The 25,057-nt window shown below is 35.8% G+C and overlaps 1 protein-coding gene across 11 annotated transcripts in view; it reads right to left on the reverse strand.

The window, feature by feature from the left end:
- Positions 1-24,415, reverse strand: part of LOC149828775 (casein kinase 1-like protein 4) — a 58,993-nt gene extending 34,578 nt beyond the window's left edge. For 2 of the 11 annotated variants that reach the window (XR_016434331.1, XR_016434330.1), the window contains exons 1-17: positions 24,171-24,415; positions 24,034-24,074; positions 22,910-22,979; positions 22,675-22,823; positions 22,166-22,261; positions 21,991-22,061; positions 20,883-20,944; positions 20,728-20,791; positions 18,278-18,362; positions 18,055-18,181; positions 16,768-16,850; positions 16,582-16,639; positions 16,267-16,409; positions 15,030-15,212; positions 14,796-14,909; positions 14,417-14,520; positions 14,241-14,285 (exon numbers count right to left, since the gene is read on the reverse strand). Coding sequence is in view for 1 of the 11 variants with exons in the window: in XM_090017719.1 (XP_089873845.1) it covers positions 14,904-14,909; positions 15,030-15,212; positions 16,267-16,409; positions 16,582-16,639; positions 16,768-16,850; positions 18,055-18,181; positions 18,278-18,362; positions 20,728-20,791; positions 20,883-20,944; positions 21,991-22,061; positions 22,166-22,261; positions 22,675-22,823; positions 22,910-22,979; positions 24,034-24,074; positions 24,171-24,246 (1,314 nt within the window). In the remaining 10 variants the exon portion in view is untranslated. Of the gene's footprint in view, positions 1-2,306; positions 2,387-9,980; positions 10,032-13,460; positions 14,286-14,416; positions 14,521-14,595; positions 14,910-15,029; positions 15,213-16,266; positions 16,410-16,581; positions 16,640-16,767; positions 16,851-18,054; positions 18,182-18,277; positions 18,363-20,727; positions 20,792-20,882; positions 20,945-21,990; positions 22,062-22,165; positions 22,262-22,674; positions 22,824-22,909; positions 22,980-24,033; positions 24,075-24,170 lie in introns of those variants that run through there. The other 9 variants (XR_016434335.1, XR_016434334.1, XR_016434326.1 and 6 more) reach the window with 8 other exon arrangements.
- Positions 24,416-25,057: the final 642 nt, after the last annotated feature.

Raw genomic sequence — 25,057 nt, forward strand, 5'->3', positions numbered from 1 at the left:
AGTTATTTAGTGAAATAATTAGTGTATGATGGGATTTTTCTTTTCGTACACCTTTCTAAAATAATATCGGGTCCTACTCCATGGTTTAGGCCCTGTTGGGCACCGCAAGCTTGCTTAGAAGTCCATGTGCATACCCTTGCGACTATCGCTCGATATTTATGATGAACTAAGTGTGATAGGGTCTTAGTCCTTGGATTATGCCCTCTAGGGCACCGCAAGCTTGATTCAGTGTTCATGTGTGTATCCTTGTGACTAATTTTTTTATTTACTATAATATATATGCTTTGCTTTAAGCAATTTACTTAACCTAATGTGTTGTTTCATTCATCGGGCATTGCTCACGCACTTTACCATTATGTCATTATATGCACAGGCTCCTGCTTTACGCAATTTACTTAGACTGATACGTGGTTTGATTCATCAGACCTTACATACACACTTTACTTTATCATCGTGTTGTTATGTGCGCATGCTACTGCTTTTGCTAAATGTAGATCCACTATAATAAGTGTATTATAGTGCATAAATGGTGACTAATTCCTATCGTTAAAGTGATTCCAAATGCCTTGTCTCATTCAAAATATTGTTTGGCAAAGAAACTCATATTGAAAAGGTTTCGAATTTACGCAAAACCGTTTTTACGTAAATATCTCGTTACCATCATAACATCTCGTCACCAGCACATGGCCTAACTAAGGCCTGAGTTTTCAATAAACCATGGAAGATGCAAAGTATGCACAATGGTGCGCATCTATCCAAAAACAAACATAACAATTTCTCCGTTAAATAGAGAAGATGAAGATGCTCTTCAAGTTTAAAGGAGCGTAGCAATTTCTCCGTTAAACAAGAAAGATGCTGCCAAAATTTCTTACAAGATACCCTCAAAGGCAAAAAAGAACATCATGCTTTCTCCGTCAAAAAGAGAAGGTGCTGCCAAAATTTCTGACAAATTACTCACTTGAGCTAATATGAATGGCACGATGATGCTCCTATTATTAGAACCCTTCCTGGATGGCTTGTTTTATTTTTTCCTTCAAGGACACCGTACTCGTAAGGGTTGATGCGCTCGAATAGTCGTTGCACCTTGTTAAGTCAGTGCTCGATGCAGCTAAATATGTTAAGCAATCGATTGAAAGAGATCCTTGTCTATGCATGCCCCTGTGAAACATTGTACTACAATAAACACTCTTAAGCATCGTTGTGCTGGAGTTGGTTGTCCACCCGCAATGGGTGAAGTACTCATGAAGGTCATAAATGCCAAGAGTGGGGTTCTACATGCATATAAACAAACATAATGGTAGTCCCTAACCACACGAAAATCGGCCCATGCTTCAAAAACTAAGTGGGGTTGGGTTCATATTCCCTTTGTGCAAAATGCACTGGATTTACTATGTGACACTCGACATCCTAATAAGAAAGATTTTGCCATCAAACCCCTTCAAGACTTTACGCTCATCGAGAGAGACGATGATGGTACCACCTCGAGTGACATGTATGTTATTATGAACCAAAGAGTTCAAACAGTCTCCTGTTACTCGAAGGTTAGGAGGTCGGGTTATCCTTAAGATCTAGAGATTTAACCCCACTACTGCAGTAAAAGGATGCATCTAAACCAGACGAGTGGGGTTTATCCTAACATAAATATATCACCTCACTATGGATAGAGTTATTAAGCCTCTAGGGTATACAAAAATACACAGCCTAATAAACCCTCAGATGGTTGTGTCGATGTTGAAGTCAAGCTTCTACTGCGTACCAGGAGGTGAACGATTAATATTGAAATAATACATTAGCTATATGTACAGCGATGAATGAATGAATATGCTTTAGTGTTACTCATACATCACCTCGTGCAAGGTATTGATATTGATACACTGTTGAACCGATCGGTCAAGGGACCCAAATTGTATCCACATGTCTAAGCTAAGCTTGAGGAGCTCTTGCTTTGATTCATGAGATACCGATACGCTAAGTCGTAGAGACTTGAGGTACGATATTTCAACTACGGCCATGAAGTGGCTTCTCATGTTTTCAAGTATTATACTTGTAATAATTGAAATATTTTTCTACAAGACCAGCAATGGTTCTGACCCAGTTTTATGGGGGGTACAAGTACTAAACCTGCGGTGTGATATATAGAGCATGGCGACATCAAGATCCAGGGTTTCTCCAAACTATGACATTTCATTTACAAACCTAGTTTTATTTAGTATTGTTTTACCAAGCAGTACTGTTTGTAATAAATAACTCATTTTTATTTGCTTAAATAAAATACTTTGGTGGACAATGAGTGCTTTGCCACATACCTGTGACTTGCTCGACATCTTTTAAAATCGGCGACTGACTATCGACTATTTCCACTGTTAAAGTCATTCTCTGAATTTCGCTGCAAAGAAAAAAAAAATCATGAATTTTTTACCAAGTTTTGTTTTGAAAATTCGGGGCATTACAATCCATAAGCCCTATTTCCTTTGAACCAATTCAGCATTTATTATGTTATGTATGCATGTATATTCTTTTCATAACTTGGTGCACTTTTAGCACCCATTGATTCTTTTCAACTACTTATTCATTGATGGATGTTTTTTATTTCTTATAGCATATTATCATCATATGCCACAACATATTTGTACACTTATGCCACTGTCATGATTCTTTAAACCACAAGCCCAATTGTGAGCATCCACATATGCATATGCATGCATACTTTTTATATCTTATAGCACATCATAACATCATATTACATATCAAAACATCATATTTGTATATTAACACATTATACTGCATGACAAAAAATTTCATCATATGTTCACAAGTGATGGCACAATCACATTACCTCAATAGGCCCACATATTGTACATCTATATGTCATATGTATATCTGGTTCACTTCTAGAATCATATCTGGTTCACTTTTGGAACCATGACATGCATTCAAACACAATTCTCAAATTTGGGATTGTTAACACAAAATTTATTTGTGATTGTGCAATAAATCATCGAGAATGATTTAGACTCTAGGATTTGCATAGAAGATTTTCACATATGTTACATGCAAAAACGTAAAACTTATCACTTTACATAACAGGAATTAAAAATTACATAAGTATAGACTGTTTTCTGTTTACATAACAGTCTTATCCAATTATGTCTTTCCAATGAAAAAAAAAATTATAAATCATATATAATGAATTAAATATTAAGATCTTTACAGTAGGTGGCTTTTTATGTCTGATTCACGTCGACAAAAACCTAGAATTAAATTTGATTTTAGCAAAGAGCTAAAAATAAAATAATATATGTTGTTATTGTTATTTAACAAAACGTGTTCTAGAAAATCACAGATTCTAGAGCAACTTTTTCGATTTTTTATTTTCAAACAAACAAGAATAAAACTCTAAGATTTTAATAATATGTTCTTACATATTCATGCTAATAGACCTTAAAATCTTAACCCCGGATCCTGGATATTCTGAGAGATATGATGTTTATAAAAATATGATGTCTCCACAAACTCTCTGTCAGAATAGGTTTTGTGTCAACTTGTTGAGAGCATATCTCACAATCTACGACTCATCTATGTCTAGGATTTAAACTAAAATTACTTTCATATGTATGAAACATCATCATAATTATCTAGGAATGATGGATTCACAGTTTGAGAGAACCAAAATTATTATTATTATGACTGATGAGATCAAAATACATAGAAGAGCATATAGTTATAAATAAACAAACAAGAACATAATTTTCAACAAAAACATAAAGAAAAAATGCATCCAGCGATTTTGATCCATCAAAAACACATGAGATTCATGCGTACAAACAATTAATCATGTTGTAACCTTAGAAACACAATACATAATCATCAATATACATTTGAAATCCATCGTTTCTCCAAACAGAACATGTTTTCACAAAACCGATATTCAAAAGAAGATTTGGGTTATTAAAAACCTTCATGCTCAAAACCATATCAGTGCCTATATGATTATAAGTTAATGTGCATGATATGCATCCAGGGATCATCCCATGATATGCTCATGTATCTTAATACTATACACACGTACAAAGTTATGGTATACCTACCTCAAAACCATTAGATCTACCAAAAAATTCTCTCAAAATCATATTCATCAACGGATCCTTCTTATGATGTATACCACCAAGTACATTCAACCATACAAAACCAACACCTTATCTAAGGAGGGGCATATGAGAAGAAGGACGAGAAAGAGAGAATAAGGAATAAGGAATAAGGAATATGAAAAACTTTAAAAAAAAAATTTAAGGAAAACTAGAGAGTGTGTGATAGGAAGGAGGAAGGAAGCTCCCTTTTATAATTTTCCTAAGTTTCCAATTTGATTAAGGAAACTCCCTAATTCTTATTAAATGTAAATTTCATTTGATTTTCATCTAAATTTCATGTTCATTTATAAATCCTAGCTTATTAGGATTCCCACATAATAAGAAATCATTAGGTACATTAGCTAACTAGGTCTCTTAATATTATAAAGAAACTAATAACTAGTTGACTTGAACTAATTACGAATTTTGAGAAAATAGGTGGGGACATCCCATCCTATGGGTCTAATTTACCAAATTAAATCCAAATTGAAATTCATTCAAAATAGAAATTCAAACCCATCTAAAATAGAAATTCAAAATAGAAATTAAAATTAAATCTAAAATTAAAATTCAAATCCAAATTGAAATTAAATCTCAAATTAAAATTTGACTCCAAATTAAAATTAATCTCAAATTGAAATTTGAAACATAAATTTTATCCTTATTTTGAAAATCCATGTTACAAATGTGGTCTAGGGGAGGTGAGAATGTCGAAAACAATTAGAAACTCCCATCAAAGCTTCCTTAAGAAGGCAGCAATTGCGAGAATCGTAAGAGCCATGGTTCAAACACATTTCAACAAAGTTGTGACTAGCCAAAGGATAAAATCCTTCGAAGGTGTAATCAGTTGCTTCAATAATCGCTTAAGTTAGCCAAAGCGATAAAACAAAGACCATGAGTTGAGAGCCTTGATGAGTTTGTCCAATGCCATCAAGTTCATATCGACCAATATTAGAGGTGAAATCCCCTAAGCCTCATCCAAAAGTCCCTTCCCCTGAGAAGGATATCATTGAATAGCAGAGTAGGGAGGAAATGATGCAAGGAGAATTTCCAACCAGGGAGGCATCTCAGAAGCGATGGGGTGATAACCTATGCCAAGGATGCACTAAATGGTGAGTGTGGGATGAGGGAACAAGGTGACCAAAAGTAAGTGTAAGGTGTGAAGGATAGTGGGTGTAGCACAAGTGGTGAGGGCGACAAGAGGAAGAGCAAGGGATAGGGGTTGTGATGCAAGCGGTAAGGAGAATAAGGGGATGGGAGGAGAGGACAAGAAGAGTTAAAGGGAGGGTGGAGGCAAGTTTTTCAAGGGCTTTAAGGTATGTTTGATGGCGCATTCAAGATTAAACGAAATATTATAACATAACAAACAGAACACATGTTATGTTTGTTCTATAATAATAATACTACGTCCAGTGTTTGTTTCAACTAAATTAGAAGTGTTTCTTGTGTTCAGCATTTGATTATAACATTGTGCGAACAATTTGTGCGAACAATTTGAACAAATATGGATAATGAGTCAGATAACTTCTTTTTGGATCATACGATTTGACCTGACGAACCACATGAGTGTTTTAACATGTTAGATTTTAATCTCGAATATGGATCTTGGATCTAAATATAAAAAATAATTGAATAATTTTAAAAAAAAATAAAAATTGATATTTTTTATATATAAATACGTTAATCAATGTCATATTAGATCTAATTATGAATGTTTATAAAAAATTTATGGATTTTAGCCCTAAATATAGATCTTAAACTAGATCAAAGTACCAAACAATGTTTAAATTTTAGGTAATTTAAGGGAAAAAATCATATTTTTTATATACAAATGCAAAAACCATAAGTAAATGATAAAACCTTAAAATCCAAGAAAATAAGTCATAAATAAACCAAAAACCCTAAACTACAAGAAAAATAAACTATAAATTTAAATAATAAAAAAATAAAAAAAGCTAATCAAATTAACTATAAAAAACCTTAATAAAAAAATTTGATTCACAACCCTAATCAAAGAAAAAACTTTAATCAAATCAAAGAAAATCCTAATCAAATTAACAATAAAATGCCTTAATCAAAGAAAATCAATTAACCATAAAGGGCCCTAATTTAAGAAATTTGATTCAAACCCCTCATCAAATAAAATTTTTAAAAAACTAATAAAAAAAAATCCTAATCAAATTAACTAAAAATTAATTAAAAACCCTAAATCAAAGCCCTATAAAAGAAATTTCTTATTCAAAACCTCAATCAAAGCTCGAGAGTACTAATCAAAGAATAAGAAGAGAAGGCAAGCGGAGAGAGAAACTAGGGTGTCATCACCGGCAGCAAGGCAACGACAGCTTGGACTCGCCTTTGGACCGTTGCACGAGAGAGAGAGAGAGAGAGAGAGAGAGAGAGAGAGAGAGAGAGAGAGAGAGACCAAGGTGGTTGTCAATTGTCGGTCTCTCACTTGTGGCCTCACCACCCAATTGATGCAAGAGAGAGAGAGAGACGGGGAACTCTCTCGCAACCTTTTTTTAATGAGCATCCTGTCTTTTCACAATAATAGGGGTTTGACCATTCCACGAATGTGGTGCATCCACCATGTCTGAAGTTTGATCATCATGATATTCGGCATGATGCATGAGATACACGAGCAAGCTCACCCTTAAAAATCAAGGGCCTACAAATCAAGGGCCTACAATACACAAAAACATCTCAACAAAAAATCTTTTCAAAGTAACATGATCGAAGGTGTAAGCCTTAACAAACTAACCTTATTGAACACATCTATGTGGTTAAATGATTCGATAAAGTTTGAACCAATATATATATATATATATAGGTGATAGTTAGCCACTTTTCTAGTTAATCGAGCTTTCGAAAAGTTTTTTCATGTTTTTCCTCAAATCTAACCTTACAAATGCGTTCTACAAGCTTTATTTTATAGGAACCGACTCTTGGTTCATCTGATTTTGATACACAATTTTTTATGAGGTTTAAAAGATCGATGGTCTAAGATTTTTCTAAATACTAAGGGCTTAAAAATTATATTTTTATCGAAAAAAACATGATCCAATATCTTTTCCTAGTAAATCAACTATGTCGAACACATCCATATGGTCAGATTTATGTAAAACATGAAAAAACCCCTTTTGAAAGCCTATATATATATATATATATATCCAAATTTTTAGAGTGAAATCAAGGACACAATTCATGAAAATAAAAGTGGTCTGCAAATGGCACAAAACATTATATTTCAATAAGCTTTTAACACATGAAGATAGTAAATAGGACATGTTGAACATGATAAAAAGGTTAGATTTTGCAATTGGAGCTTGCTTAATTCTATGCAAATCAAGTGTGTATAGTTAATCATGATCCAAATGTTAGATTTTGCAATTGGAGCTTGCTTGATTCTATGCAAATCAAGTGTGTGTATATATAAATCAACACTTGGTGGATTCGATTTCGTTTGTGTTTTGCGTTTTAGGGACCTGGGCAGAAAACCCACCTTTAACGATGGTCGAGAACTGCGCTAAAGGCTTCGCACACAAGATCAGAGACAAGGGCACGTCCACTAATAGTGGACAACTTATGTCAACCACTGTTATGACCTATATATATATATATATATATATATATATATATATATATATATATATATATATATATATATATATATATATATATATATATATATATATATATATATAGGGGTTGGTTCTCTATACCCATGTGTATAGGAAGCCCTATATACTTACCATTTTCTAATCATATTGTTGTCAAAAACTGGCAAAGTGAATACGATTTTAAAGAGTGTGATGCCCTCTACCCATATTCGGTCTTATCACAGCCCGTAATTGGCATAAAATGTTTAGTCTCATGAACGCCCTTTACTACTATAGTTGAGACAATTTTGGACCCAAGTTGACCTGAAACAATTCAATCCTTGACTTGCATCATTCCAGGCCCAAAACCATCAGGCTGGCTGGTGTGACCCTCTGGCTGGTTGCAGCCAATCTCATGGTATAATGTGGGCAGAAAATGCTAGTGTATCACCATTCTTATAAACTTGAGTGTACAAAACACACACACACACACACATATATATATATATATATATATATATATATATATATATATATATATATATATATATATATATATATATATATATATAATCACTAGAATATGAGAATGAATTATGAGAACTAGAAATATGAGCATTTCCAAGACTTTTTTTGCAAAATCCAACCATGTGGATGTTCTTGGCATGGTGAATTTGCTAAGAATCAACTATTGGATCACGTACTTTAGATAAAAAAAAAAGATTTTTGAATGCTTGAATATTTATGAAGATTATGAGCCATTAATTTTAAAGTCTTAAAAAAATCTCATTTATATATCAAAATCGGATGATTCAAGAGTGGGTTCTTATAAAACCAAGCATGCAGATCACATCTGAAAGGTTAGATTCATGAGAAAAGAACAAAAAATCCATAAAATCATGGTACACATAATCTAGTGATTATATATATGAGTAATCCGTTGCCCACTTTCTCGTTCTACCATGTTCTGCCCCTTCAAAATCATAGTTTTTTGGTATTTTTTCTCAAGTTTTGTTTAGTAGGAACCGGCTTTGGATCACCGGAAGCTGACCTGTATACGGTTTTTCCGGTGATCCAAAATCAATGGCTATGAAGGTATCATGTTTCCCCGGCTCATAAAAACACATGTTTTTATCGAAAAAACATGATCCAAGAGGCAATTCTCACCAAAATGAGCATGATAAACACATCTAATGGTTTAGATCTATTATAAAACACTTCAAACTAGCAGAACAGGGAAGAACGAGAAAATGGGGCCTAAGATGTTCATCTCTCTCTCTCTCTCTCTCTCTCTCTCTCTCTCTCTCTCTCTCTCTCTATCTATCTATATATATATATATATATATATATATATATATATATATATATATATATAGTGTTCTAGAAGCACCTACTCTCACATAGTAGAATCATAGTTGTAGGTTGTATCTTCTCAAATAAGTCCTTATGGATAAACTCAACATAGTTTAGTTGATAGTAATCATGCTTTGGATCATGTTTTTCTGACATAAATATAGAATTTTTTTAAGTCATTTTGATACATTGTGATCCATTGATTTTTAAAGGTCTTAAAAAGCCTACACATATGCTATAATCACATGATCCAAAACTTGTTTTCTAGTAAATAATGCTTACCATATCTGTAAGGTCTGATCAACAAAAAATTTGAAAATCTAAAGCTTCTATTAAGTGAGAGTAGGTGCTGCGGAACACCCTATATATATATATATATATATATATATATATATATATATATATATATATATATATAAAGAGAGACAAAAGAGAGTAACAGCAGACGGGGAAAGCATCGAACATGCAAACGCGCACCATGTGATATTAAAAAGCACCTTTAGCAGTAGTTTTTGACCACCGCTAAAGGACAGCCAAAGAAAACCTTTAGCGGCGGTATCAACAACGCACCCTTGTCTGACGTAAGAAGTCTCTCTCTCTCTCTCTCTCTCTCTCTCTCTCTCTCTCTCTCTCTCTCTCTCTCTCTCTCTCATATATATATATATATATATATATATATATATATATATATATATATGAGAAATAAGTGCCTATAAAAGTTAGAAACCTGTCTCAAGTGAACACCAGTCTTCAGGATGTTTTTTTGCAAATCTGACATGCAGATGCATTCAACATGATTGATTTGCCATAAAACAACACTTGGATCGTGTTTTTTGCAATGAAAATTAAAGTAAAATTTTCATCTTTAATATTTATCAAAATTGTAGACCATCGATTTTCATACCTTAGGAAAAGCTACCCACGCATCGGAATTGACAGATCAAAGAGTCCATTCCTGTGAAATTAAGCATGTACGGACACATCTATATGGTCAGATTTGAGAAAAACATGAAAAAAAAATCCTTTAAAAGCACGATAGACCAGCAATTGGCACGAATAGGAGTAAGCTTTTGAACTGTGGACCAATTGTACATTGCTAGATTGACCTACCGAAGAAGCACAATTTCAGACTTAACATACTTTGAATATGCAATCTTTCTCTCACATTTTTTCTAGCCTTATTTCCTCATGTCACACTAGCAACAGAAAAATCTTAATAATGAGAGCCTCGTACAATTTTGTACCTAGAAGATACCAATACAGACAAATAAAGGACTAAATATCATGACTTCACATTTCAATTGATTGTCATGAAATTTTTTTTTCACAACGCAAAGAAACCGTCATTTTTTTGTTCATTAAAATGTACAATCAATGGACCCATGTTCTTTTATAGCATCAGTTAGTGTAAAAACCTGTTCCTCTTGCACACCAAAAGGAAAACCGCACTTTGGGCTTCCAACTAAGGCTGGTAAACAAACTGAACAGCTCATGACTCGTCTCAATTAGGCTCATCACAAACTAGTTCATGGTCAATTAATATAACTGACAAGCCCAGGCACGAGTAGCTCAAACGAGTCAAGCCGGAACACGGGATGATAGACTCAGGTGAACTATATATATATATATATATATATATAGAGAGAGAGAGAGAGAGAGAGAGAGAGAAGAATGAATACAATATATACGTGAAGAGAAAGGATGAATGGAATAATTTACATGGGCAAGGTTGTGTTCAGCTTGTCTTATTTAAGGACATATCGGTTAAACACGAGCCCAAACCGAGTCAGAAGCTCAATCAATTGGTAAATGAGCAAAGCCCAAACATTCCTTGTCTAATTCAGTTCATTCAGCTTGATTACCAGCCCTCTACGGCGTTTCCTACAGCCAAGCTTTCAAACCCTTCAACTTGAGACGTGAAAAGCCCCACACTAACCAAATTGGGCAGCACTCTCGTGAGTGCACTGAAAATGTGTCTTTTTTTCTTTTTTATGACAAGGAACCCTCACCGAGATATTAATATCATAATATTTTCAACATATCCACGATATTAGTAACTGTCTCAAAGTGAATACGCAACGTTCAGAACAATTCCCATAAAGGAAAACCTGACGAAAGCCTCAAGAAACCAATACGAATGCCGACACAAATAACACAAAACCGGAAAAGCTCATACGATCCTCATAAACAATTACCTTAATGCATATGCAGTCCCTAGGCACCCTTCCAAAATGTAGTAGCTTGTGGCCATCCCCAATCGGATTAGCTTGGGTATTTCAGCAAAAGCATGTCTTAAATGATCTATCACTGCCATAGACTAATCCTAACGAACTCCTGCATGTGACAGTGCTAGCACCAACATGTTGGTTATGATAGTTCAGGGCCAATTACAGATGATAGGCTATCGAGTGCATCGACTTCCACATGGATGACTATATCACATGGACGCAGTGTGAGTATTACAGATATGGTTTTGCAGCATAACACAAGATGATTGGATTTCATAGTCAAATGATAAGTCAAGAAGCGAGCAAATAACTTATCATAGAACCATGACCAGGTGATCCTGTGCAAACTTCTCCAAAGCAAGCAAGCAAAATATGGTTTTTTTTATAGGCATCAAGCAAAATATGGTTGCACCATCAATTACCAACATCAAGGATAGAATGTAACACGGTAATACTGCCATTGACTTGGGCAAAGGCAAGTTTGCAACTTCCGAACTCCTTTAACCATCAAGATCAGCAGTAGCGCTTCATCCAAGATGAACAGATACCAGCGATGTGTCAGTAGTAATCACCATAGGTACCATGATTTCAAGCCAAGGGTCAAGGGATGAATGATTCCATACACCTATATCAGCTACATAGCTATACTGTAGCACAGACAGCCCAGACAAACCCCTCTCTAAAAGCTCAAACTAGAAGCTTCTTAATAATTCCTCTAAATTTGTGCAACTGCATTCATATGCAATCAACCGTTTGGCACACTGCCTGCCCCCTGGTAGTCCTGACTTGAACCATTCACGTATATTACATCCTCATACCAAATCCTGCCTTTCATAAAACCGGGATGGCCACATCCTGCTCTGGCATCGTAGTGTATCCTCCTACTTGGGTAGGACGATGGTTCTTTTCTGAACCATTTCTTGTCTCTAGAAAGATTTCAAAGATCTGTCTACTTTCCTGCACCAAGTGTCTGTGCAGTGCTTAAAAATGTTGCAACGGTAACATCAAGAATGGCCATTAAACAATGATAGAATGCTACATCTAACACATTTATCACAAACAACACAAGCTAAAAAGGAAACATGAAATTATAATAATTTTATCAGAAGAAGAAAAAGAAAAGAGTAATGCAGCTTCTAGCAGCAATTCCAAGAGTGCAACAATCCTGGCATAAGTCTCTCTCTCTCTCTCTCTCTCTCTCTCTCTCTCTCTCTCTCTCTCTCTCTCTCTCTCTCTCTCTCTCTCTCTCTCTCTCTCTGTGTGTGTGTGTGCAAATAATAACTCAGTTTATGAAACTCATTATTCAAAACACAAAATCCTTCATTTCCTCCTGAAATATCCATACAAGCAACCGCCAGAACATCTAGCAGTCCAACTTCAGAAACAACAATAACCAACAAATATTATTCTCTTATCAAGTAAATAGTATATACATATATAGACACACACAGACTGCTAACACGGAAGAAATGTATAATCGCAGGCAATGGTGAAAGCACAGAAAAAGTTCTTTTCGAAAAGTGCAATAAAGCAAAGAAGATGACAAGAATGAAAGTTGCAAATCGTCTTAGATGTGAAACAAAATCAGAACTTAGCAACACTTTGGAGACCTCAAATAGCTTGCTTTTCCTGGACAAATACTGAAAATTGGTTTCAACACTGATAGTTCCTACTCGGCTGCATGTACAAAATATCATAGGTGACTTCCAACTTTTCAAAGTCTAACATGCCTTCAAGTGCCAGAAATTGTAGCTTTCTACTTCATAACCGAGTTCTCCTCCCACCTCCTACTCCTACCCTTCCCACTTATGCTCCACAGATACAGAATTAATCCCAAAGAAAAAACATCACAATGCACATAATATCAACTACCAACTCCTACACAACCAAAAAGTCATTCCCTGAATCAGAAACGACACTGGTCCTTCAATTATATGTGATCAAAGGATATTTTCCCCAACAAAAATGCAAATCATATATAAGCTTAAAATGGGTCAACTGCTTTCATTATTAAGCTATTGTCCATTAAAATGTCGCTCTCTATACTTCATAAGAAGATGCTTTTATTGCCACTGAAATGGGGTTGGCAACAACACAGAGAGAGAAAACTAAGACGATTTAAAGGATGCACTCGGTATAGCAGGTGCCAAACTTACATATTTATGCAACAAAACCAGCACTACCTAACTGGTAATAGAAGCAAGGTACTCGGTATAAGAGCAATATACCCCAACTTTTCAAAGTCTAACATGCCTTCAAGTGCCAGAAATTGTAGCTTTCTACTTCATAACCGAGTTCTCCTCCCACCTCCTACTCCCACCCTTCCCACTTATGCTCCACAGATACAGAATTAATCCCAAAGAAAAAACACTTCAATGCACATAATATCAACCACCAACTCCTGCACAACCAAAAAGTCATTCCCTGAATAAAAAACGACACTGGTCCTCCAATTATATGTGATCAAAGGATATTTTCCCCAACAAAAATGCAATCATATATACGCTTAAAATGGGTCAACTAACTTCATTATTAAGCTATTGTCCTTTAAAATGTTGCCCTCTATACTTCATAAGAAGATGCTTTTATTGCCACTGAAATGGGTCCATTTTTTGTTGGCAACAACACAGAGTGAGAAACTAAGACGATTTAAAGGATGCACTCGGTATAGCAGGTGCCAAACTTACATAGCTATGCAACAAAACCAGCGCTACCTAACTGGTAATAGAAGCAAGGTACTCGGTATAAGAGCAATATACCCCACAAATATAAAAATACCCTTGCTGCTTTAACTAAGTTGTCATCATCTCTCCGCGGAAAAATGCCCATAAGTAACCTTCAACCACTCTCAGGAATGGAGATTCTGCCTGAATAGAATGATCAAGTGATACCATTTGATAAGCACGGATTCAGATGTACTAAAACTATTTACATACAAGCAAGTTTATCACTGTCTCCCTTCCATAATGCAGCATCAGATTCTGGCAACAAAAAGAGTCGAAATATGAGAAACTAGATAATTCATTAGAGTTGGAATATGAGAAAGTGGATACTTCATTGAAAGAAACTACTGATGTACAAAATAACCATTACTTAAAGAGAAAAGTAGTACCTGGTAAAAATGGAATAGATGTGCAGCACCTGAAGCAGTCACTACATTACCCCGACGAACTTAGTCACCAAAGATTAGAGTGACCCTGATGAATAGCCAAGAGCCTAATTCAAAGTAGTAAGTCATAAAAATAACTTTTGCACGCAAATTGAGACTAAATAAATTGGCCAAGATATACATTTACGAGAAATAAAATCAAAAGCAAAATCAAAATCATATGATCTATCAACAGAAGAAGAGGAAAGAACACGCCATGTATCATTATGTTACATGGACCATAACCAGAAAATGGTGTTAATTAACAGCAGAAACAAATTATGTAACAGCAATCGAGCTTGAACAGGTCGATTTTAGAACCATGCAATTTGTTTGTAGTCACCTTAAAAATTACAGTATGTATGCTGATATCCACAATGTAATCCCTGATAGTCATGGACTTTTATAGCATTAACAGTTGACTTCTGATGGGTGTTTCTCCTTTATATAATCATTCCTGGGAAATTTGAAAACCCACAATAAGCACAAGAAGAACACAAAATAATGGGAGCATACTTGATACTGTAAATGGCTTCAGTAAGAGACACATGCATAGACACAACTTGGATAAGCATACCATTCTTTTTCCAAAATTGTGCTGTAATGATGATAACCAGGCACCTGATGGACCGATATTTCCACTATAGGCACTCTCATTTGGCTCCAATGGTTTTCCGGTAATGACATTTCTCCTGGAGGTACTTGGTTGCGCAAAGGATGTTGATGGCATTTGAAGCTTATCAACCAGAGCTCCAACTCTCTGCACACAATCAAAATCAGTCAACAATGAAAAAAAAATTATAATGAAAGATTATTTCATGTGATATTGCCACCAACTCTCTGCACACAATAAAAAATCAGTCAACAATCGAGTGACATTGGCATGGCGACCAGAGCCAAAATTATTTCTACACAAGAAAAAGCTGGCACAGGTTTTGCATGATCCATATATATATATATATATATATATATATATATATATATATATATATATATATATATATATATATATATATATATATATATAATGGTTTGCTTCGCTTCACTAATCACACAAATCAATTTCTGAATGGAGAATAATAAATTCACTTCAAAACCAGGTTGAGGTTGTGGAATGAAAATCACATAAGAAATACTGAAAATCATGTTTTTCATTTCCTTCTCTTCAGTGGGCAAGAACTGAATTTTGAACACATGAATTTTGAAAAGAAAGAAAAAGAAGAAAAAAGAAACGTAGAAGACGACAAATCCTGACCCACGAAAATATGAATCCACATGGATCAATTGATTTAAACCAACATAGGACTAGCAGGACACAAAAAATAATTCAACAATGAATTACAATTTGCCAAGATTTAAGGTGGTGGTTCAAAGACATGCCATCAGGATGCTTTGATACTGGCCTGATCGATTCTCCAAACAACAAAATAATTGCAAGCAATGGGTAGCTTCAACAAAACAACAATCTGAAAGAATGGTGTCAACATGATGTGACAGTCATAGGTCAAGGATCTACACATCAGCAAGCATAGCATGCCTTTATTGTGGTGGAAGAAAATAGGCAATCACCATAATATACAACAACTAGACAACTTCTACAATAGAGACAAATATGATATTCATGACAAAACTGATTCCCATATTCAGCACGACAACAGGATGCATTAGACCATAAAACAAGTTAATGCTAAATAGCTATGCAGACAATTAATTGACCATCATGAAAATAATATCAAGTTTAGCATACAGAATGACATAATTTGCTTGTTTTAGAGTAGAAAGCATTATAAAATTCAATATATTTTTCAACTCACAGTTTTCTCATGACCACGAACATCAATGAATGTCTTGTCAGCTGCTGACCTAAACTGCACCCGAAAATCAGGACGAACAACATTACCATCTACAGGTCCAATGCCTTTAGAAACTTCAACTGAATAAGAAACATCATTTCCTCCTGAAAAGTAACAATGACAGATGTTACTACATAAAGTTAAATAGAATGAAAAGGTAAATTAAACTAACAAGTCAAGTTTATCTAATAAATGAGATGATCTTCAGTACAGAGAGTGAAGTCAGTAAAGCCTTCAGTTAGAATTTATTGAGTACAATGTGAATTTAACACCAACCTCGATGTTTGCCGGGATCCAGTGGCATGGCATGATTGCTATTCCCTCCAGAAACTGGCTGCAAGTAAAACCATATGCTTCATCATCAAATTGCAATACTTAATAAAAGATTATCACATTTATACATATCACAAACTTTAATTTTTGCACAAAAATAAAGAAACAGGCAGAAGTACGAAAACTAACAGAAGCACGCTGGTGAGATTTCGTCCGTTGGGATTGTTGATATTTTAAGATGGTCCAATCAAATATATAATCAAACTCATAACCTGTTGACCATTGAACAAAAAATCCAATGAGAGAAGTAAATGACATATTCATGGGGATTCATTCCAAAAAATTCCGTGCAAAAGTACATATTATCAATTCAAAGAAACTTCAGTGAATACATCTCACAAGGATTTTAACCAAAGCATCGCAACTTGACTAACATCGGAATTTCAGAACACAAAATTTAACACCATGATAATCAAATCTTCATTTAAATGTTAAAAAGGATTTGAAAAAAAAATAATATTCACCAAATATTGATCTTAAAATAAAAAGATAGCCGGCAAAAAGGAAGGAAATAAACTGTTAAAAATGGAAAGAGCCTCAAAAGCTATGATCTTATATTTATCAGAAATAGAATCCTTCTAAAGAAATTACAAAAAAAACATGTTAAACATAAATTTGGCAGCTCCATCTGCATCTTAAATGAGGTTTTATTATAATAGTACAGCATAACCTGTTTTCTCTTCGAAATTAAGTACCACACAACCTTTAAAGTGGTTTGATCAAGAAAAAAGAAAAAGAAAAATAAATCAGCACCGGATGTGAGATTTGAATTGGATAGTTTGTTAACTTGGCAGTCCAACCACAAGGGAGATAGCAGCTGCCAAACGGAAAACTAACAGATATAACACAGAATAATTTACATGCTCCAAAGATAGAATTTGGGAGGAGTTGCAGGTGTTGCAACACTATAGTGACCCTTACTTTAGGGTTTGCAATTTCATCTTTGAAATCAAAAATATCTTATTGGAAAATTTATATATATAAAACATCCTTTGAACATAAACAACGATGAAGACTAGCTGACCACGTAATCGAGCCTGCAACAACCTGATGGCAGTCATCATCGATTTACAATTTTCCACGACTCATATACAAGAAAACTGCATAGAGAAAACAAGTAGTCGTGGCTCAAGTACCTTAATAGAAACAAAGGAATTCCATACCAGCATAATGCACAGATAATCCAGATATCAAAAAGAGCATGTCAAGAATAAGCAGGTCAACAACAATGGTCTTTGCTTCTAAAGACAGGCAGTGCTGACAGAAATGTCATTGAAGTACACCATTTAACAAAAAGCAATTGATTAACCTCCTAAGGCACTATATCTACTTTCCAGAAATGAGTTTCCAGACAAGACTTTTTAGCAGCATATTTCAACTAAAGCAGTCACGAACAATAATTTAGCAAAACTCAACCTTCACGAGTAAACAGTTCCCGGAATAAGCGCTTCAAGAACCCATAATCGGGTCGTTGATCAAATGTCAGTGAATGACAGTAGTGCAAGTATGATGCAAACTCCACTGGGTAGGACTTGCATAGAACCTGTTAGAATAGTATAATACAAATTAGCAATTAAAGCTAAGAATAATACATAAGCAGCATACAGGAAAAAGAAATTAGCATGTGCAAGCAACATACTTCAATAGGGGTTGACACCTTCTTCTCGCATATCTTGTCATATTTTTGCTTCTTTGTAGCAGCCTTCAAGCCCTGCCAAGGAAGGCTACATGAAACAATGCCATATCAGCAACCTATACATGAAGGCTAGATACACATGATTCTGTCACTTGATAAGAAATTATCCTCTGTACAAGATGACAGGCTTTATCATAAACAATCAAAGGAAACAAAAAATCCTACTTTGCTGGAAGAACTATGGTAGCTAGTAATGGTGAGGATGATGGAAATGAAGGAAAATGAGGGAGAAGATGGAGGTCGTCTAAGAGGAATGGGTGGATCGGCTACGGAAAAGAAGGGAGAATGATGAAAATGAAAGGAGAATTCTCACTAGGGAACTCTAATGAGCCTATGTCAGGCCTTGAAGGCAATAGCCAAATCCACTCTAGAATTAGAGAGACCAAAAGAGAGTAATTCTCAATAAAAAAAAGTATGATAAAGCCTAGCATGGGTATATACAGAGACCCCATGCAGCCCTAAAGACTAAAATAGACCTCACTAATCTCCATGTAACCCCATACACCCTCCATGGATCCTTGGATCCAAATACAAAGATGTGAGAGGCTATGCAAGACCTGCCCCATACAAGACGAGACCCAAAACAAGAAAGGACGACCAACAAGTACTCCTATGGTCAAATACCATTATAACTGGGTTTTGGATCCAATATATGACATGAGGGGACCCAAAATCTCACTTAATTACTCGCCTATTACAAACGGATCCAATCTAATAAAATGGTTTGCTATCCAACTATCAAGATGTAGTAACATAGCACTCAGACGAGGAATTCCTAGATTAGTCGTCATGCATGAAAAAACTCTATATATCCTAAAGCCTTCACTTCACTCCCAGAATCAACAACATGGCAGTTTTTTCCCTTAAAAATAAATAAAGAAATAATTGAGTATTTGAGTTAAAAGAAAACTACTTATACCGCTGCAACATGCATCCCTAATAACCACATCTTTAAGTATATATTTGCAAACCAGCACACAAAGATTTGACAATAACTATATGCAACAAGCCAGGCTAAATCCACTTTTTACAAAACATAGCACACATGGAAAGCAAACTTTCCAATTGTAATAACAGTGAACACACTGAATCAAAGTCTCAACCCTTTGGATACAGCAAAACTTCTAAAAGCTAACTTTTTAATTTCTCATAGTTTATAGCAGGGTTACCGGAAGCGCCTAGCTAAAAGGGGAAGCGCACTTCGGAAGCGCGAAACGTCGCGCTTCCGAAGCGTGGGGGAAGCATCCCCCTTTTTTGGGAAGCGCGCTTCCCTTTAATGGGGGACGTGTTTCCCTTTAATGGGGGACGCGCTTCCCTTTAATGGGAAGTGCGCTTCCCATCACGCTTCCCCCACGCTTCCCCTCGCTTCCCCCACGCTTCCCCCTCGCTTTCCCTGTTTTTTTCAATTTTTTTGTATTTTTTATTTTTATTTTTTCGCTTCCCCCTCGCTTCCGAGATGCTTCCTAAGTCGCTTCCGAGACGCTTCCTAGGTCGCTTCCGAGACGCTTCCGAGACACTTCCCGAATCGGTCCTAAGTGGTCCCACGCTTCCCCGCTTCCTAAAATTTTGAAAGTGCCTCGCTTCCCGCTCCCGCTTCCCATATCGCTTCCCGCTCCCGCTTCCTCAACTGGCAACCATGGTTTATAGAACTTGAAGTGCATATGCACCATAATCTATATTACATAGACATGGCAAACCAGTGGTTGTACCTGTGTCGACACGGCCCAGCACAGGTAGGTGTTGGATCGGATCGGATCCAACCCTGACCTAACTCAACACAATCCAAAAACTTTTTGTGTCATTTGACCAAGGGTCAAACCCTACCCCCCTCAGAGAGAGAGAGAGAGAGGAAGACAGTGGCAGGGGATGAGAGAGAGAGAAGGCATACCTGGGCCTCCCTCACTCCTTCTTCCTCTTCTTCTGCAGAAGGTGCCAGAGAGAGAGAGAGAGGTGACAACCCCCCCCCAACCCCTTTTTTGCTTTTCTTTTTATAAAACAATATATCAAACTGGCCCCTCTTAAAAAAATTTCCTCCACACCCCAATCTTTCCAAAATATCATCCTCTTAATCTATATATATAATGGATTGGATCCAAACCGATCCAAATTCCAAACAAATTATATATATATATATATATATATATATATATATATATATATATATATATATATATATATATATATATATATATATATATATAGATATAGTTGTGTCCCCATACCCACAAATTTTGAAATCGCCATGTTGTACCATGCATAACTGCACCGGCACCCATGTGACATAGACCCATAATAAAATAAGCAACACTGTGCAATCCACTAACGGAAGCTCCATAAAGTACTAAAAATAAGATATGGATAAGAAAAACCTTCACCCAAAAGAAAAGCTTTACCTTCCTCCCAAAAAGTAGAGGAGAACATATCCAAGAGACTCCAAATCATCCCGTCGACTTTGCTCTAGAATCAGAGACAAGGACACAAAATTTGGTATGATATTTTGATGATGAAATAGAGGTAAACAAGCAGCAGCAAAGAATTCAATGATCACCAATGCCCAGATGAGTGTTGCAACTTGCATATCGTGCAGTGCCAGTTAGGCTTTTGTTCTCCCTGCAAGAGATGAAAAATAGCACAAGTTAGAAGTTCAAAATGACATAATATCCACACAAAAAAAACTAAAGAGGGTAAACCTAAAGAATTAGGAAGTCACGGAAGAAGTTTCTTCCATGAATTTACCACGAAACAACTTAGAACTAAATAGAACATATGAAATATTGTTTTACCAAAATAAAATAATGTATGACAACCACCAATCCTTGAGTCCAAACGAGTGATAGATGAATTGATGCAAATTCATTAAAGAATGATACATACAATCGAGAATAACAATGATGGCAGCTAGAGGGAAAAGTCAATAAGAGCAATAAGTCAATCCTATATGATATGGGCATGTAATGCATGAAAACTAAGAAATTGACTACAAATCCATCCTATGTGATATGGTCACATAATGCATCAAAACTAAAACATTGACCACAATTCAGTGAAATGGTTCCACAACTGTATGGAAATCTTCCACGATTCAGCATTTGCAAGACTCTAAGTGGCATCTGAAGTTGGTGGAGGGACGGCAAAAATCAAATGATCTTTGTAAACTAGCATTACAATAATAGTTAATTCTACTAAGCAAATACTTAAAATGGTATGGTGCTTGGGATTCTTTACTAAAATAACTGTCACATACTCTGATCTTAAAGGCTCACTTTTTATCAGAGAAAAGTAGAGAAAGAAGATACTTTCTGTGAACACATTCTTATGGCACATTTTCTTTCTTGTTTTTTTTTTTCCTTTTCATGGGGTATAGTCATTATCTCCTCCAGTGGATCAATTTTGTGAGGACAATTTCTCTGCAGTTTTTCTCATATAGAAGCCAAAAAATCCCACATAATACTTGATTTTCCCTTAAATGCTTAAATATTAAGGAAACATGAAATAAAATGGGCTTCCTTGTTTTGCTCTGCATTGTTTATTCATGCCATCAAGTAAATCCCACATAGTACTTGATTTTTTCTCAAATGTTTAAATGTAAAGAATAAAAAACAGACTTTCACATTTGTGCTACTGATGACTGTACAATCTGCAGAGAGCTTGCTTACCTATAAGGAATGTGGCGATTGGTTGTGGAATCTCGATATCGTTTTGCAAGACCAAAATCAATGATATAGACCTAGAATATAACACAAAATATCAAAAATGATAGGAAGAAAAATAAAAAAAGTTCCCGGGTTCCCATGTTGCCCATAAACACAGAAACAACTGAAGTATTATTACCTGGTTTGCCTTCTTACCAAGACCCATAAGGAAATTATCAGGCTTGATATCTCTATGTAAGAATCCCTTTGAGTGTGTGTACTCTATTCTAGTTATCTGAAAAGCAATAAAAAGGACCTCTTAGAGGGGATCGTCAGCCAGTGCTAATGAAGTAAGAATACTCATGGCTTAGTAGTTAGACAACTCAAGTAACCTTCTAGACCACTTACACAGTTCATCTCAAGTCATACATGCAGACCACCTAAAGAATGCACTCATAAGTGTCAATTTAGCATTATTGGTAGGAGAAAGACAGGTCAAAGAGGAAGTGTGCTAACAAGCAGATAGCAGATGAATACAAATTATTCCTGTCACAAGCTCAGTAAAAACCAAAAAATGGCTCCTAAAAAGAATAAAAAATGGGGGGAAGCACCAGGCTGCCAGTAAAAAGGGGAAATTGTTGAACATAAATAGTTCCCAAACAAAAATTTTAGAAACATTGAAATCCTTTAATCAGCATCTATATTTACCATTTGATCTGCCAACATTAAGACAGTCTTCAAAGAAAATTTTCTTCCACAGTAGACAAACAGATCCTCTAAACTTGGTCCCAGCAAATCAAGGACAAGAGCGTTGTCCTCCCCATCAACCCCACACCATCTGATGTTAGCGATACCACCTGCAAAAAGGATACAACAAAATGGGCTTCTGAAATTCATGACAGAGGAAAAGAGAAGTGCCTAAGACATGCTTCGGAATACATACTTCCGCCCTGGAGAAGCTTATAGAGCTTCCCTTCATAAAACAATTGCGGGTGCTTGGTCTTGCTATTTTCCTGAAACCCAGAAGATACAGGCAGATCATGATCTTAGAAACACAATCATTAGATAGATACACAACTTTATCTACTTCAACATCGACAAACTTTGATCTGACCTTTTCACATGCGGAACATATCCGATAACGCTTAGGTAGGAGATCGTCATGCAATATTTTGCAGAAAACCAACGTACACAAAGAACTAATTGGCTCCAGTTTACAATTTTAGAGAAAACCCAAGTAATTATTATTATATCAAGGAAATGTTCCACACTGGATCAGCTAAATCCAGGGTTAAAAGATTTCAAACCACTGTCTCAAAGGTCACCAATTTGCACAATTCTAACACACATAATCATGACAATGTGCAAATAAATTTCAGTCATAATTAGCAAACCAGATACGACCACATGCAAGAGCCGTCATTCACAGACCAGTATGCGAGGGATGACCGGAAGCAGATCAGGTCATGCTGAAAATGAGCGTTTTTGCTCATGCGGACATCGTGGCCGTCTGTTTGCATTTTGGATGAATGCCACGTGGTTTTGTTGACTTTTGAGCTTTTTAAAATGCAAATCGGATGGCCACGATGTCAGCATGAGCAAAAACGCTCATTTTCAGCATGACCTGATCTGCTTCCGGGATGACCAACATGGGAGGCATGAGAACATGGTTACGAGTACACGACTGTAAAAACCAGATGCTATTATACAATTTCTTTAGGGGATGTAACAAATTTCAAAAAGAAATCAAGTTGATAACAGAGAAGGAAATTTTCACGGCATGAACCCTCCACTCAAAGAAAAAATCAATCTTTTGAAATCTTTCAACGATTCAACAAGAGGAAATCCATGAATGTTCCAAATTCATCAAAACTGAGCAAAAAAGATCAAGCCAAACACCAAATCTATCTCATACATACTATCATGACCAACATAAAACCAACAAGGTCTCATATTTACCCTCAATTCCCAACCACAGAGCACAACCACGATGAAATCAACCAAAAAACCCATCAAATTCACACCCAAAACAAACCCTAGAACAAGAACCAAGCCCAAAAAACTCACAAGCTTCACCGCGACGACCTCGTTTGTTTCAGTATGCGCCGCTGAAACAAATTAAAGTGGGAAAAAAAAGAAAGAAGAAGACGAAGGTCAGAGAAGCACGAAACAATCGATCCAAAAACTAGAGAAACAAACGTCACCAAGGTATATTTCTCCAAAGGATCCGCTCCCAATCTTCCGACCTAGCTTGAATTTCTCCCCTACGATCCTTTCCATCGATCAGACGCCGAATATCATCAAATTCAAAGCCAAAATTAGGTCCTTCCTTTTTTTCTTCAACCAGAGAGAGAGTCAGGCCCAAAGGAAGAAGGGAACTCTCGGAAGAAAAGAAGAAGAAGAAAGGGGAAAGGGATGTTGAAGAATTCGAAGCCGCACACAGACCTGGACGAGTAGGGGAAGAACCTTTATCTGGCCTATTTATAGTCCTCACCATGTGGACGTTTTCTAAATTAGGTAAACGGATCATGTAGCCGACGTCCATGTTCTAGTGATGTTACCCGGATCAGTTTAGTCATAAACTGTAATTTCACGGGTAAATGGTTGGGAGTTCTAACTCGGTCTCGTTTCAGAGATGTCCAACCCTATCTGATCGGTATTTATAGTATGATAATGTGCTGGAGGTAAAGTTTTTTAGTTATTTCTTTTGCTTTTTTAAGTGCATGTCACTTAAGAACCTCAAGTACGAGTTAAATTTGAGATTCTTTTGTACTGGTTAACTTGCGAATAGAAATCTCAACTTTTTTTTGCTTTCTTTTACGTTCTACTAGCTATTGTGCTATTGCACCTGCACACTTGAGGAGCAACGTTTAGCTTAATTTTTGTTGTGTGCTTGAAAGATAATTTCTGTATTGAAGTCCACCATAGCACATTAAGAAGACATTAGCTTTTTAGCCAATGACAAGTTGGTATCAGAGCATTTTCGATGTTGGAATTGATAATGCCGCCAAAAAATGCATATTCCTTCATGTAGTCAGGTTTCTCTCGAAGATGAATTCATGGTTGACTGCCATGTGGTAGCTCTTTTGTG

The sequence above is a fragment of the Nuphar pumila genome, chromosome 9 (assembly GCF_984573655.1).
Source record: "Nuphar pumila chromosome 9, dmNupPumi1.hap1.1, whole genome shotgun sequence".
NCBI classification, from domain to species: domain Eukaryota; kingdom Viridiplantae; phylum Streptophyta; class Magnoliopsida; order Nymphaeales; family Nymphaeaceae; genus Nuphar; species Nuphar pumila.